The 16,744-nt window shown below is 39.4% G+C and overlaps 1 protein-coding gene across 1 annotated transcript; it reads right to left on the reverse strand.

Moving 5' to 3' along the window:
* Positions 1 to 379: 379 nt before the first annotated feature.
* RNF166 (ring finger protein 166) lies at positions 380 to 2,448 on the reverse strand. The gene is made up of 3 exons (XM_075562631.1): positions 2,041 to 2,448; positions 1,769 to 1,876; positions 380 to 1,162 (listed from the first exon to the last, which is right to left on the reverse strand). The coding sequence occupies exons 1-2, from the start codon at positions 2,446 to 2,448 to the stop codon at positions 1,781 to 1,783; spliced, it is 504 nt and encodes a 167-aa protein (XP_075418746.1). The 3' UTR covers positions 380 to 1,162; positions 1,769 to 1,780.
* Positions 2,449 to 16,744: the final 14,296 nt, after the last annotated feature.

Consider the following 16,744-nt stretch of genomic DNA (forward strand, 5'->3'; position numbering starts at 1 on the left):
ATGGAGTTGTAAATTCCACTTAGCACTTCCATGTTTGACCTATTTTCAATACAGTCTTCCCAAAAGACATCATATGTTGTTCTGAGATTAAGGGCATAATAGGTAGCTTTTGTGTTCAAATGCATTATTCAAATCCTCACGCAATGCACTTCACATAATTTGCCTCTTAAGATAATTTGCTCAGTATATAGATTGAATAAGTATGGTGAAAGAATACAACCCGGAAGTACTCCTCTTCTAGTTTTGCTCCATTTACCACATCCTGGTCATTGTACAGGTTTCAGATGAGTACAATTAAGGGTTCGGAAACTCCTATTCTTTGAAGTGTTATTCAAAGCTTGTTATCATCAACGCAGACAATTTTCTTTTCTTTTGTAGATGCTCTGAAACCTTTTATTTAAACTTTTAAAAAAGACAGCAATAAGTTATGCATGAAGTCCGTGCTTCCTCCCTTATGCCTGCACTCCGTCCCTCTGAGCGGGGGTGGGGACCCAGGGGACAAGGCCGGGGGCCCTGGGCTGGGCTGGCTACAGCTCTGGCAGGCACAGGCCAGTGGCTCACTTATTCCAGGTCATTCTTGAGAGGGAAAGCGACTGATGACTGGACTGGGAGGGGCCCTCCAGGGACAGAGCTGTGCCACAGACCCACCTGGCCGCCCCTCCCCCAGTCCCACACAATGCTGCATTTGGGTTGTTTGGTTGTTTTTTTTTTAATATAATCTTGTAAATGCTCCATAAAAATACTATTATTCCTAGTCAAACACGGTACTGCGGTATGAGGAGGCAGAGTCTGCTTTCGCTATAAAAGGTGAAAAGGTCTCACGCGGGCACTGTAGAAAAAGCCGGGCCTTCTGGGTACCACAACCAGTACCAATGTGCAGAGGGGCAGGGTGCACAGTGGGCAGGGCCTTCCAGGCCAGCCCCAGCGCCCCCTAGCCTTGGAGTCCTCGTGGCTTTGAAGGACGCCACTTCCTCTGGGTCACAGGCTGCCCCACCGGGCCCCACTCCTTCGGTGACCCCTCATCTCCCAGAGGGTTCGCCAGGGAGCCGTCCTCAGCGTGGAGGGGTGCACAGCTGCACCTGTGCGGTTGGGGTCTTCAGTTCTCAGATAGAGACAGGGCTAGGGCTGCCTGGAGGGCCGCCTCCTCATCGATGCTGTAATCCTGGGGGCAGGGCAACAGCAGCTTCACCCAGAACCTGCAGTCACTCGCCTGGGGGCTAATTCGGAAGGGGAACAGCTGAGGTCCAAGAGGTGAAGGGGGTGTACTTAGGCCCTGGGATTAGGTGTGTCCACCACCCTTGGAAAACAGTGGGTGAGGACTTCCTTCTGGGGTAGCCCTGTGACTAACTCCCAGAGGGACCCATGGGCACCCCAGGAATGTCTCCCTAAGGGGGTGGGGCCGCAGCAGAGTGCTGGGCGGAGTTCTGCAGACAACAGCTTGCTCCCTCTGCTGGCCATTTGGACTTTCCACTGGTCACACACCCTCCTCTGACTCCCCTCCCGCAGAGCCTTGCAGAAAGGTTGTGCCTGCCCAGCTTTCTGGGAAGGTTTGGGATCCTCTGGCTGGGTCATAGCCACAGAGGTGGGAAGTGCTTCGTGAGGGAGGAAGTGAACAAACCACTTCACTGCCAGAACCCCTACAGGAGAGGACAGTGGTGCGGTTCTCAAGACATGAACACTTCATGGGAAAGGACAGCAGAGCAGCTGCTCGTTTTGCGGCTTGGGCAGGGCGGGGGCGTCTACAGAGAAGGGGCGCAGGGCCACCCACCACAAAGGTGTCTTAGGAGAACTTGTGCCGGTGGAGTAGGTGCTGCAAGAAGTTGGCACTCTTGTAGCCGGGGTCCCCCCAGGGCATGGCCGAGCAGATGGGGCAGAGCTGGGCAGAGGGTGGATGTGAGGGAGGGCGGGCGGACCCGCAGGTCCCCCCAGGGCAGCATCTGGAAGGCATGGTCTGGCTTCACAGCCCACCTCCCCCCACCACGTTCAGGGGGCTCTGGGCCTGGGCAGGAGACTCCAGGGACCTGAAAGGCAGGGGCTCACCACGTGGTTGGGGTCCCTGCGGTGGTTCTCCACGCAGTGCGTCACCAGCTCCTGCTGGTCTAGGTTGCGGGCGCCGCAGTACGGGCGGGTAAAGGTGGACCTGTTGGGGATGTTGCTGGGGATGGGCTGAGAGGTGGACACCACAGGGACAAACTTGGGACAGTTGGCCATCTGCTCCTGGACCTTCACGCAGGATGAGACATGGACTCGCATCTTTGCCAGAGCCACCTTCTTGTTGCAGCCGCGGCAGGGAGCTTTGTAGGACGAGAGCTGCTTCTCCACATGGGTGGCCTTGTCCACCTTCTTAGGGTCAAAGGGTAGGCTGCAGAGCGGGCAGAGGGGGGATGGTACCTGGAGGCATGGCTGGAGGCACTCCCCACAGAACGTGTGCCGCAGCTGCGGATGCATTGCGCCTCCAGGCTGTTGTTGCTGCCCGCGGGCCGGCCTGGCCCGGCTGCCGTTGGTGAGCCAAGGCCACCAGGCTGCGGGACATCGCCAACTCGGAGGCCAGGCCCGCCGCCTCCCCCCCCACACACACGCCCCCCACTGTCTCGGCCTGTCATAGCCGGGTCTGACCTGGCGTCACGGCCCCAATTTTCTTTCCATAGACAATAAAATATAAGTAAAGATGTTTCTGATATTCTCCGATTTTAGCTAAACTCCATGTACTGTCAGTAATCATAGCTCTCATTACACATCATCTTCTGAATTCAATTTGAATTTCTGCGAGTTCCCTCCTGTGCTACAACCGTTTTGAATTATATTTAGCAAAAATTTACTTACATGTGATATTAGTTATGCTTTTCACCAATTTGCACGTTCTGTTGGATTACTTTTCTTAGGCATGGGTGCAGATTTGAGGACTGATCTTGAAATGGTCTTTTGGATGATGAATGAAATGCCATCGCTTTTGAATTCGTCATGTTGAGAGTAGTAAACCATGTGAGTTTCCTCTTCAAAATAGCCAATCCCTGTCCATATACACTCACTAATTCCTAGGATATCCCTCTTAACGGGTTTTTAACAACCCTCAATTTCCCTTGGATCATACCTTGTATATTCCACACTTGATTATGATTGATAATTGTCATTTTTGAGTCATTCCCTATCCGCAAATGAAGGCCCCCACAGCTTTAGTCCATCAACACCATTAAGCTCAACTCTACTTCGAGTGAGCAGTTTTTCCCCAGTTGTAACCAGAGGGATTTTTCTTTCAACATTATATCTAATTATTTTCTGCTGGTTTTCAGTGAATAATAGTTCAGATATAGACAGACACTTCCTTCATAGTCTCTTCTTCATCTAGAAGCTGTGCTGAAACCTGTCCGCCATGGATGACTCTGCTGGTGTTGGAAATACCAGTGACATAGCCTCCAGCATCACCGTGACATGCAAGTCCCCACAGTATTAGGTCACTCTGACAGAGAAGTGGTAGATTTATTTATGTGTATACATATCTGTTCATGTTTACATTGGACACACACCTGTTTTTGAGGTCAGTAAAAAGGTATGGATACTAGGGCTGTAGTTTTTACATGCACTGGTTTATTCCAAACCAATGCTTGAAACACATATCTGCTGTCAGTGGGTGGTTGCAGACAAGTTGTCTCAGGATGACTCATACACTTGTCTTAGTTCAGTTAGGTACTCCTATCCAAACAGTGACATGCAAGGAGATTTTTCTAGTCAATTAAACTCAATGCAGCGATGATGGTGAATGTCTTGGTCTTTTCAGAGGATAAACTTGATGGATGTTCATGATGGATTCAGGAGCTTATTATGTAGACGTTTCATAAAAATGGAATTGCATTGGTGAGAAAAAGGTCAGGTAAGTTGAACAGAGTTTATTTTCTTCCCTGACGACAATGCATCTGCTTATTCCTGAAGGCCAGCAAGGGATATAGCATGTGATAATGTCAACGGAAAATCTTATCCCGTCCATGCTAGACTTGAGCTAGCCCCTTTATAGTCCCCCCCCCCAAAGTCACAGTGTATTTCAAAGAAAGATGATTTGCCAAAGTTATTGTTTGAATGTCTGGTAAATAACGCTGTTCAGAATTCTTCATAGGAGGGTAAGCGGAATGGAAGCAGCAGCTCTATCTATGCAGACAGAGAGTATGTCATGATAACACAACTTGACATTGATATATTTTGTTTAATAAATGTCTCTATGCTTTGTAGCAATATTTTTTACTTTCTCCCATACTGCACTCATAAAGAGAGAGATGCGAATGGTTATAAGGATGTTGACATTTAAATTATTATATTTAAAGTAAGTTTAGTGAAACATTTTGTTTAAAAAAGTGTTTTAAAATAAAATTGTTTTCAACTTAAACTGACTTAATTAATGAATATTCTGTAATTTATCTTTAGGTTGTAATATGCTATTAGCAATAATTTTTAATTTACCCTCAGATATATGTGTCCTATAAATACATGAATAAATTAATATGCATATAGATAAATCTACCATCCAGGAATAAGTGATTGTATTTACATGTGCTTTTAATTTCATTTAAGCTTAACTCTACATTTTAGGGTGAAGTTTTTCCCAGTTATATTTTGCGTGTCTTCCAACATTATAGCCAATTATGTTATTCTGCTAGTTTTCCGAAGCTATCCATCATTTGTAACATTCCACACTTGATGACTATTGATGGATGTGTTTAGGTCTTTCTTCTCATTTGAGTCCTATAGGGACACCATGAGTCAGAATTGACTCGATGGCAGTGGGATTTTTGTTTGACACTATCAATATAAGCTCTTCTGTGCATACTAAAAACCCCTGGGATAGGCAATTTGATAAGAACGTCAATGTCAGTAAATCAAATCCACTAGCCCATACTGGAGAAAAGATGAGATTATCTCTTCCCATAAAGATTTACATTCCAGAAATGTGATAGGGGTTCACTGAACGTGAATCAACTCAGTAACAGTGGGATATTTTGTTATGTCCAAACTGAATAGATTTGGTGATTCAGGGGTTAAATGCACCATATGCTAACCCAAAAGTTAATGGTTCAAACTCAAGATTGTCCCATGGAAGAAAAATTAGCATTCTGCTTCTGTAAGGATTGGAAGCCTTGGGAATTAGTGGAGACTTTGAATCTTAAACTATGTTAAATAAGTAAATTAAAAGGCATGAGTAAAATGATATCATTCTGATCTATTTGTCACGAATCGTGTCAATAATGTGAGAATTCATGATGAGTTTACCTAACAGACTGCCTTCTAAAGATTATTTGTGAACCATTAGTGATATGAGATGAAGGAGTACATCGTTGCAAAGTTAAGAAGATTCATTAAAATTGCATACAGTTTCACTGGTAAATCCCTTCACTTTTCTCAATCCCACCTGAGAATGAGACCAGCCACGTATGTTTTAGGAAACGGGCTATCCAGTGATCTCATTTTTGTGCCCAAGGGGGATTTATAGTTATTAAGAAATGAAATACTTTAACCAGATTATTCACTTATAATGAACATCTGTAGCTTTTATTTATTTTGGAACTAAAAATTTCACTTTTCCTCACAGGTTGTAATGCCTAAATATATGACTTTTATTCATACCAAAAGAATCTATATCCTTATGTAATAATAATTTCCTTTGACTCAATAAAACATTCTATTGAAATGACAGGTTTTTTACAAAAAAGATGCTAATGAGATACTAAATTTACCTGTGTCTTTATTGATGTGATTAAATTGAATATATATGTGCTAAAGAGAGTTTTATATTAAGAACTAATTATATATCAAGCAAACATCCCAGTCCAGCCCAGATCAGGTCCATAAGACCAATGCTAGCCCATAAGTCTGATACTGGTCCAAAAGTCCCTCTTCAGACTCACGCAGCCACATGCAATGATGCAGAATGCAGAAACATCACTGGATGGTGGATGCAAAGTCTTGTGGATCTAAAGATGGTGGAAGCATCACAGGCCTCTTGCAGATGTCCACATGGCTCTGGAAGCTCTCTGAGTGACTCCATAGCAGACCCCAACCCTCCTTCTGAGGAGACCATGGCCTCCAGAAGACACCATCAGGCTGTGACCAATTTGTCAGGCTAGATTCCATGCATGTCTTCTTAAGGGTGCCATGTTGGCACACAAACACCTAACTGGCACATCAAATGTTCATATTGACATGTTTTAAAATTATTTTCTCTCCTTTTTTAGAAGCTTCTGGGTTATTGTGTAATATTTAGCACCTATAGCATCTCTTCCCTTGAATGACAAAATATAGACAGGAAGACCTAAAGATAACCAGTTTGTAGTGATTTACAAATGCTAATATTTAGAGCTGTTTCAATTTATGACATGTGTCCATATTTAATAGCAGTTACATTGGCCTTGGTGTACAAAGCCTTTTATGATAATCCTTGATTAAAGACATTTCATTCCAAGAAAGGCTTAGAATCAAATGAATAAACATCTCCAAAAATTCTACGCTTGGCAAAATCCTGGATTAAATTAAGTCTATCTCTGGACACTCGACTTTTAAGACCTTTATCCTCCCACAAACAGAATAAGCAACTCCTGTTGTTATCTCTGACCAGCATATTTTATATGACAAGTTCTAAATGTAAGCAGTTTCAAGAATAAATCTCTAACATTTATTTAATACTGACCATGCATGTGCCAAGAACTGTGCTAAACTATCACCCAATTTGATTCTCACAAGTTACCTGGTCATCATCATCAACTAAGCATTCATTACGAACCTCCTCTCCTTACACCTCTTCACTTAATTTACACATGTTCCATCATGCTGGACTTCTTGGGAATCATAGAACATACATCCTGCTGTGGCTTAGCACTTATTGTCTCGGTCTGGAATGTTCAGTTATCTAAGTGACTTGTTACACAGGTTTCTCACTACAGGAAATTCTGCACAGGCGTCTCACTACATGAAATTCTGCACCATCTCTGTATATATTTTCTTCCCCCACACCCTATTCTGTTTGTCAGCTTGGTACTATATTTTTATAGAGTTATTTAAATTAAATACACTGATATATATGCTTGTTTGTTATTTATATCATTAATTCGCTTGAAAAGAAGTACCAAAAAAGTTGAGACTTAATGGTTCTTAGAGAGCATGCCTTGAAGAGAAGAGTAAAGATTGAAGATCAAAGGCATAAAGCTGCCTTGAACAGTTAAAACACTGTCAGTTGATCCTCCCTCTGATGCATGCTGGACCTGATCTCATTTTCAATACTTTCTGTATTTTGGTTTTGTTGTTGTTTGTTCATATTAGGGTGTGTACCTCAGAGGCATTATGTCACTCTTGTGAAGTTTTGTTTTGTGTTTGTCTTTGTTTCGGTGTAAGAAACTCAGGATGGATGAACATAGAGGGACAACAAAGGGTCCCAGTGGGGGTGGTTGGGGGAGGTAGAGTGCTAGATGGATAAAAGGGAGGCAATGTCAAGGAGTCCAGGATAAAGAAGAATGTTTGTAAACTGATTGTGGTAACAATTGCACAGTTCTACTTATGTGATTGAACTATGGAATGATATACGTATTAACTCCAAATTAAAAAGTTGAGACTTCATTCACTATTCACTTTCTTCTTCTAAGAAAAGAAACATACGTGTGTTAGTTTGGAGATACTAAGGACACAAATTCATAGACACTCATATGTGTATAAGAAAGGGCTTTAGAAATAAGAGCAATTGAATACTGAGAAAACATCCCAGCCCAGTTCAGATCAAATCCACAAGTGTGGTATTAGCCTGTATGTCCAATACAAATCTATAAAGTCCTCTTCAGACTGATGAAATGCTTGCAAGAATGCCAAATGAAGGATGATCACAGGCCAGTGGGTGGAAAGTCTTGTGGATCCAGTGGCAGTGTAAGCATCTCCGTGCTGGCAGGGGTCTCCACATGGTTCCTCCAGCTCTGAAGCTCTGGCTGCCATCAGTCTGTCTCCATGCGGCTTGTTAACAAGAATGTCTTGCAGGGATTGAGCCTGTGTCTTTCCTCCAGCGAGCTATTTATGCCTTCGTCCCTCAAACGAGGTCATCGAGCTATGACTTGATTAATAAGCTAAACTCTACCCCTTCCCTCTTAATGCTCTCAAATTGACAACAAATTACATAACTACCACAGTGATACTTACTAAGAGGTCTATAAATAATATTAAATGAACAAATTAATATTTCTATGAAGGAAGCTCTATTAAGCAGGGTTCTCTGGAGAATCAAAACCACAACACTTATGATTTTATATATCTAGCTAGCTATATTGATAGATTTATACAGCAAGAAATAATATGACAGCTAATTAGTCTACACAGCAGAACAGAGGATTCAGTTCAACTCACTTCCATGGAACAGTTAATATACTGAAAGTTCTTCAACTCATGAGGACTGCTGGGTCCAAGGTCAAGGAAGCAGACAGCAGAGTCCTCCCTTAGGCAAGGCAAGCAGTTGTCCCACAGGCAGCAAACAGCAGGGTGGGTCACCAACAGTCAGTAGCTTGGGAACTTAGCTAAGAAGGCTTGCATGGTGACAGGCCCCACCAGCCTCAAGTTCAAGTGATACACACATCAACAGTGTGGTAAAGCAGGCCTTAAAGGAGCCTCAAGCTCTAGCAACACGATCCACAGTTTGGCTTGCCACATAGGTACCATAGCTTATAGTTTGAGGCAAAGAACTAGCAAAAGCCACAGCCTGTTCCAGCACGCTCTGATCACCAGAGAACAAGAGAAAGGTGGATGGACCTTGCTTAGCCATTTAGCTCTTTGACCTGATTAATCAAACTGTGACCTGATTAATTCCACATGTTACTACTGGCCAGCTTGGCACAATAAACCTATCAGGAGCACTGTTGTGTTCCCCATTCTATAAATGATAAAATTAACTTGTAGAACATGTGGTAACTTCCATAAAAATCACATATCAAGCATTTTGGAGTTCATGTGCCAAAGTTCTTGTTCTTAATTATACCTTTTATCAAACTAGCTCTCAAATGACACATTTTCCTTAAGAAAATAAATGAGGCAAAAATTTGTTTCTTACAGAGAAAACTGTGAGTAAAGATGAGGTCAATCCCTTAAATTGTAATATATTAATGTCTGTTGTAATTTATCTAATTGTAGTTCTTAAAATAGTATGTTAATGTATTTCAATAGTACAGTGTATAAGTAAGAGTGGGGTTTTGTTTAGAATTTCAAATTTTATTCTTGAAATTTCCTACATTGTTATGAGACTTTGATTCCTTTCATATCATACCCACAGTAAGCCTACTGTGTACAAGAGAAATAAATACTGCGTTGTCATCCTTAATCATTGCTTTGTTTGAGAGCAGGCTAGCAGCCACCCCAGTGATTATCTTGTTAAGCGTCGTCTTCCTCATTGCAGACCCACTGCTTTACTAAGCATGATGCATTTCTCCAAGAATTAGTCCTTCCTCATAATTTGCCCAAAGCAAATAAGATGAAATCTTGCAATCCTCCCTTTGAAGGGTCATTCTGGCATTCCTTTTTGTAAGACAAATTTGTGTGTTCTTCTTGAAGTCTTTGGTATGTTCAGTATTGTTCACCAGCACCATAATTCAAAGACATGAATGCTGCGTTGGTTATCCTTACTCATTTTCTGCCTGTCACATGCATATGATACAATGGGAGATGCATAGCTTGAATCAGGTGACACTTAGTCCTCAAGGTGACGTCCCTGCCTTTTAACACCTTAAAGAAATCTTTCATAGAAGATACATTTAATGCAATATGTCCTTTGATTTCTTGATGACTGCTTTCATAGCCTTTGATTATAGAACCAGGTTAAGTGAATTTCTTGTTAACGACATGCTTTTCTTTGTTAACGTGATGTTGCCGATGGATTTAGTTGCATCTTTGCTTTATGTTGAGGTATCATCTATGTTGAGGACGTTAGTGTTTGAATTCCACCAGGGGGTGCTCTAAGTCATTTTTTTTCGTTGTTGATAAATCTTGCTCTAATCTTAATGTCAAGTTCTTCTTCACGTATGTCAGTCTCTCAGGTTAGTTGCCACACATCCAGATATAATATGTATGGGGAAGGAACACAATGCCAGCTAACATATATCTTTCCTGGTTTTAAATTACACAGTATACCTTTTTTTCTTGTTTGAACTACTGAACTTTGAACTATTAAGTATTCTAGAATTCATATTCCTCATACATTTTCCTATACTTTGTTACATTCTATTTAATCAAATCCCTCTGTACAATGAAAAAAAACAAGCATTCAATATTTTAGCCATGATGCATCTGTACCCAGCAGTAATTTTTGTCCTTTCGCATTCTTCTCTAAATCTGACTTGATTTTTTGGCAATTCCTTCTAATGTACTGCTACAATTGGTTTTTAAACATCTTCATCAAAATTTTACCTGAGTGTGATGTTAATAGCATCCTTCATTCTGGTGGATAGCATTTCTCTGAAATGGGCAAAAATGGGTCTTTTGTCCCGTAGGTTGGACAGCTATGTGTCATAGGTAAGTGTGTACATCCGGCACTGAATCCATCAGCTGTTAGAAACATTTTCACTGGCAGTCTTTCAATTCTTGGAGCTCTGTTGTTCCATCAGTTAGGATGATCCTATCCACACCACTGGTTCCTGATCATATACTACCTGTGAAAGGTTGATTGTTGAACAAATAATTTTGGTATAATAACTTCAGATTTTTCCTATCTCTTATTTATGCTTCAATATTTTGCTCATAGAGTTCTTTGATATAGGAACTCAAGGTCTGAATTTTTCTTCATTTCTCACAGCTTGGATATGCTGAGGATGTCTTTGTTTTTTACTTTCTCACTCTGAGTCTCCGTGCACTTCATTGCAATATTTCCCTTTGTCTACTCAAGCAGTCCTTTGAAAAGTTCTCTTCAACTCTGTTTACTTCGTGTTTTCTGGAATATCCTTTAGTTACTCTAAGTGCAAGAACAAGTGTCAGGATTTCTTCCTATATCTACTTTGAGTTTCTCTATCTTCTTGCCTTTTAAAGGAACTTTTACTTTATTTTATACGAGGTTCTTCATGTCATCCATAACTCATGAGGTCTTTTGTCATTAATGTTAAATGAGCCAAATCTGTTGTTGAAATGCTCTATAACCTCAGGTGGAAATGATTCAATGCCATGTTTTGGAGCTTGTGGTCTTTTGTTTACTATTATTCAACTGCAACCTGAAGCTTCATTAGAAGAATGGAATCTGTTCCATATTCCGTTCCTGACCTTGTTTTCACTAATAATTTTGCACTACTCCATCATTCCTTCCCACAGTAGGAATCAACTTAAATCTTGTTTACTGCACCTGGCCAGTTCCAGGTGTACAGTTGCTTCTATATAGGCAATAAAAATTTCAATAAAAAGAGTCAATTTTTGTTCCAAAAAGCGGGGGGGAAGGGGGAGAGGGTGAGACTTTTCACACTGTCAAAGGTTGAAAGCTTTAGACCCTCAGAAAAAAATAGTAATCCCACTAAGCTCTGTTTATTACATTATTAAAATACATAGGATCTATACATATCCTCTCTATAGATGGATATAAGTGTTCATACCCACACACACAAAAAAGTTCACTGTTTTGGGAACTTTCTATCATGCATTATCTAATTTTATTTTTATCACCAAGGATACATTTTATAAATACTTTTATAACTATATTTTATAACTTCCTCTTGTCGTCTACCTTTCTCATTATAATGGATAATATTATCAGTTTATCTTGATTGCATTGCTGATCCATGTCTGACTAAATGAGTTGGTAGAATTCTTCAATTTCACCACTGATTATAGTGGTTGGCATAAATTTGAAAAAAAATAGTTGTATTAATTGGGCTTCCATGTAGACAGAGATATTAACATATCACAAACACATTGTGCTTCAAGAAATATCTTGATATGTTCCTTTTGATGATGAGTACAATGGAATTTTCTTGAATTTGTCATTCTTGTCATGGTACACCACAATATTTTCCAACTCAAAATGCCCTATTTTCATTCACTAATGCCTAAAGTATTGATCTTTATGTTTTCAATTCCATTTTTAACAACTTCTATCTTTTCCTTGAATTATACTTCATACATTACATCTATTAATTAATGTTTTTCGTTTCATTTTGCTACCTATTAAAATGTGCCCTATCAGCAGATAAAGATCCTAAAAGATCTATTCCTCCCATATTATTCAAATCGACTTTACTTTTCTTTGAGGATGCAAGTCTTACTCACTCACATTTTTTATGCCTTCTGCCCTGAGAGGCTCATTTTCTGTAACTGTATCTGATGATCCAACTGCTATTTCTGGTATTTTTAGTGGGTAAACTTCATAAGCCTATTCCTTTTTCCCAGTCTGTTCTCTGTCTGCAGCTCTCTTTAACTATGATGCCGGTGACATTTCTAGCACTGAAAACACTTCCGTGTAGCTTCCAGCATTACAGAAAGATGGATGCGGCAATACTATTAAAAATGATAAAGAGGTAGAATTAGAAGCTAGATTAGCTTACATGTTTACATTTTTCTTTTTAATCTTATTGAATCTCAAATATCAATAATTAATCTTCTCTTGATTATTTAAATATATTAAAATTATTTATAACGGTGTAGATACAAATACTTCACAATTATTGGTGATTGAAATACAAAAGTTGGAAACAAAGAAAGAGGAACAGAAATTGGAAAATGAGGACTTGCTGATAGAAACAAACTAGGGGATTGAATGATAGAATTTTGTAAGGCCAATGATTTGTTCATCACAAATACATTTTTCAACAACACAGAATGTGACTATATACATGGACTTCTCCCAATGAATACACAAAAATTAAATGGAATACTACTGTGAAAAGACATGTTGGAGACATTTAATATCAGCAGCGAAAACCAGACCAGAGGTTAGCCGTGGAACAGAACATCAATTGCTCAAATGTAAGTTTAAATGAAAGCTATAGGACATTGAAACAAGTTGAGGAGAGACAAAATATGACTTTGAGTCTATTCTGCCTGAATTTCAATGATATCTCAAGAATAGATTTACTGCACAGAATAAAAATGACAGTAGATCAGATAGGCTGCAGGAAGACATCAAGAACATAATTCATGAGGAAAGCAAAATGCCATTAAAAAACAGTAAATAAAGAAAATATTAATGTGTATGGAAAAAAATCACTCTGAAATTTGCTCCTTAATAGTACAGTAGTTAAAGCAGAGGGAAGAAAGGATTAAGCCAGGCAGCTGAATAGAGCATTTCAAAGGGCAGCTTAAAGAGACAAAGTAGGGGCTTAAGTGGAGAGCAAATGCCTTGAGAATGATTGGGGCAGGGAATGTATGGATGTGCTTTATACAATTGATGTATGTATATGTATGGATTGTGGTAAGAGTTGTTGGAGTCCCTAATAAAATGTAAAAGAAGAAAAGAGAAAAAAATGATTAGGGCAAAGACTGTACAGATGTGCTTTATACAATTGATGTATGTATATGTATGAACTGTGAAAAGAATTGTATCAGCCCCAATAAATTGTTAAAAAAAAAAAGAGACAAAGTAAAATATCATACAATGTGGAAGACCTTGAGTTGAAAAAAACAAAAAGGAAGGACACATTCAGCATATCTTAAACTGAAAGAACTCAAGAAAAAAATCAAGCCTCGAGTTGCAATTTTGAAATAGTCTATGGACAAAATATTGAATGATGCAAGAAGCAGCCAAAGAAGATGGAACAAATACACAGAATCGCTGTACCAAAACAACTAGTTGACATTCTACTAGTTCAGGAGGCTCTTGCACATAACAAAGAACCAATGGTGCTGAAGCAAAACGTTCAAGCTGCAATGAAAACATTAGTCAAAAACAAAGTCCAGAAATTGATGGAATATCAATTGAAACATTTGAACAAAGTGATGAAACCCTGGAAACGCTTAGCTGTCTGGTCCAGAAAACTGAATGGAAGACACCTATGTTTGTACTCATTCCACAGAAAGGTGACCCAATGAAATACCAAACCATAGGACAATATCACTGATAGCACATTCAAGTAATTTTTTGTGAATCTGATCCACCTATAGTTATAGCAGTACATTGATAGGTAGCACCTACAAAGTCTGGCCAGATGGGAAAGCAGAGATGGAACAAGGCCTATCACAGCTGATCTCAGACAGATCTTGGCTGAAAGCAGAGAGTGCCAGAAAGGTCGGTTTTTTGTGTGACTTATTAGCTATGCAAAGACATTCCCCGATGTGGATCATAACATTCATAACCTTGAATGGGAATCACAGCACATTTCCTTGTGCTTCTGTGGAACTTATGCATAATTCAAGAGGCAGTTGTGCCAACCGAACAAGGAACTGCATGGTTTGAAATCAGGAAAGGTTTGAGAGAAAGTCATATCTTTTTACCAGGCTTATTCAATATACATGTGGAGCAAACCATCACAGAAACTGGATTTTATGAAGAGTGTGGCATCTGGATCTGGGAAAAGCTTATTAACAACCTGAAATATACAGAGGACACAATGTTGCTTCCTGAAATTGGGGAGGACATGAATTATTTCTAATGAAGTTCAAGGATCATGGCATTCCTTATGGATGACAAGTCCATGTAAAGTTGACTAAATTCCTCACAGCCAGACCAACAGGTGACATCAGGATCAATGGAGAGAAGATGAAAGTTGTTATGGATTTCGTCTTTCATGAATCCTCATGGAAGCATTTATTTTTAAGAATCTCTTTGTAAAGAGATCCCAAGAGGCATAGCATTAGTTAAATATGTCCCGAATGCTTCTTAAATCAAGCTTAGCTGTGAGAACAGAACAAAAAAAAACACTGCATAGTTTAAAATCAGGAAAAAGTGTTGGGTGTGGTGTATCCTCTCACCATACTAATTCAGACTGCATGCAGAGCCAATAATCGGAGAAGCAGGATTCTGTAGAGAACGTGTCATCAGGATTGGAGCAAGGCTTATGAAGACCTGCAAAATGCAGATGACACAGGAAATCACTTTAAGGACAAAGTTGTGCCTTACCCAAGCCATAGCGTGGTCATATGCCTCATGTGCGTGCCAAAGTTGGGCATTGAATAAGGAAGGCAGGTGAAAAATTGATACATTTGAATCGTGGTGCTGGCAAAAAACATGAAAATGCCATGGACAGCTAAAAAAAAGACAGGCAAACCTGTCCTGGAAGAAATAGGAAGTGTGCTCCTCAGAGGCACGGGTGGCAAGACTTTGTCTTACATATTTTGGGCATGTTGTCCAGAGACTAGTCCCTGAAGAAGCACATGATGTTTGGTAGAATGGAGGGGCAGTGAAAATGAGGAAGGCCCTCAAGGAAATGAATTGGCACAGGGATACAACAATAGGCTCAGGCATAAGAACAATTGTGTGGATGGCACACAACTGGGCATTGTTTCGTTCTGTTGTGCATAGAGGCACTATGGGTCAGAACCAATTCAGTGACATCTAATGACTACAAAAACATACAGACACATTAATCTGACTCAGTTTCAGGATACTTTTATGTTTGGTTGCTTTTCCTATAGATATTAAATTCTCAAAATATCCTGATTTGATAATTGAGATAATATATCCTACAAAATGTAATGAATTACAAATTATAAGCAATAGTCATATATGAGGAAAGGATACTATATTTGATTTTAGTAGTCCTCCAAGCGAGTGTTCATTAAGACATTAAAAATAAACCATTAGGACAACTACGTTACTCATATCAATATTTTAAAATAAGCAGTGAGTTATCACAACATATTTTAGCTCTATCGGATAGGATTCAAATGAAAAATATGAACCTATAAGAAGGCAATTGTGCACATGGACAAAAGAGATTAAATGGAGGTGAAGTATACACTAAATAACCCTCCAAAACTCTTTTTAAATGGATACTTACATATGCTTGCCTTTACTTTGGAAATATCATTGACAAATTTCACCATCACCTTGATTCCTACACACCTTTAAAACAAAGATGGGGACAGAAGTGATAGAAAACTCTCCTCTTTCCCACCCTCCCTGTCTTTTTAACTATAAAGATTTCCGTTGAGCAATCCAGAAATATTACCCAAGGAAATCAATTTTCAATCTTGTTTTCTAAGGCTCTTTAGGGTATACCAATTAATAAGAGTTTTGATTGCCAATATTCAGTGTTTTATTATGTAAAAGGATTTATGATATTCCTTTGGATCAGCTGTGTAATGATAAAATGTGTTTTTCTTAGAAGGATTATTAAGTGGAGTTGGTTTAGTTTCAATTTATGAAAAGGAGCAGGTATCAGTAAAATGGAATGTAAACACAATTAGGGGATTTAGAAATTGAGTCACACTGTAGAAAGAAAAGCAGTGTTATTGAGAGATACAAAAATTAAAGGAGACTGGGAAAAATTTTAGTTTGCCTTTTTGGTTAAGGTGGCATATGCCCAAGTAAATTACTCTAACACATGGTAATAAGATGTTCCTCTGATGTGTATTTCTCAGTATATCTGAATCCTAATTATTACTTTAGAACATAATTTAAAAGAAAACTCAACACAGACCAGGAATCTATGCTTCTTGTGTTATTTTCTATATAAAGTAGTAATGAAGAACATGAGAAATGTATTTAATCACAACGATCAAAATTTAATATATTTCAAAATTTTCTGCTTCAATAGTCAATATTTTTCTTTTATTAATAATGCATAGATCTGAAAGCAACGCTAAAATTTTACACTTTGGCTAAAAC

This window comes from Tenrec ecaudatus, chromosome 11 (genome assembly GCF_050624435.1).
Source record: "Tenrec ecaudatus isolate mTenEca1 chromosome 11, mTenEca1.hap1, whole genome shotgun sequence".
Taxonomy (NCBI): Eukaryota; Metazoa; Chordata; class Mammalia; order Afrosoricida; family Tenrecidae; genus Tenrec; species Tenrec ecaudatus.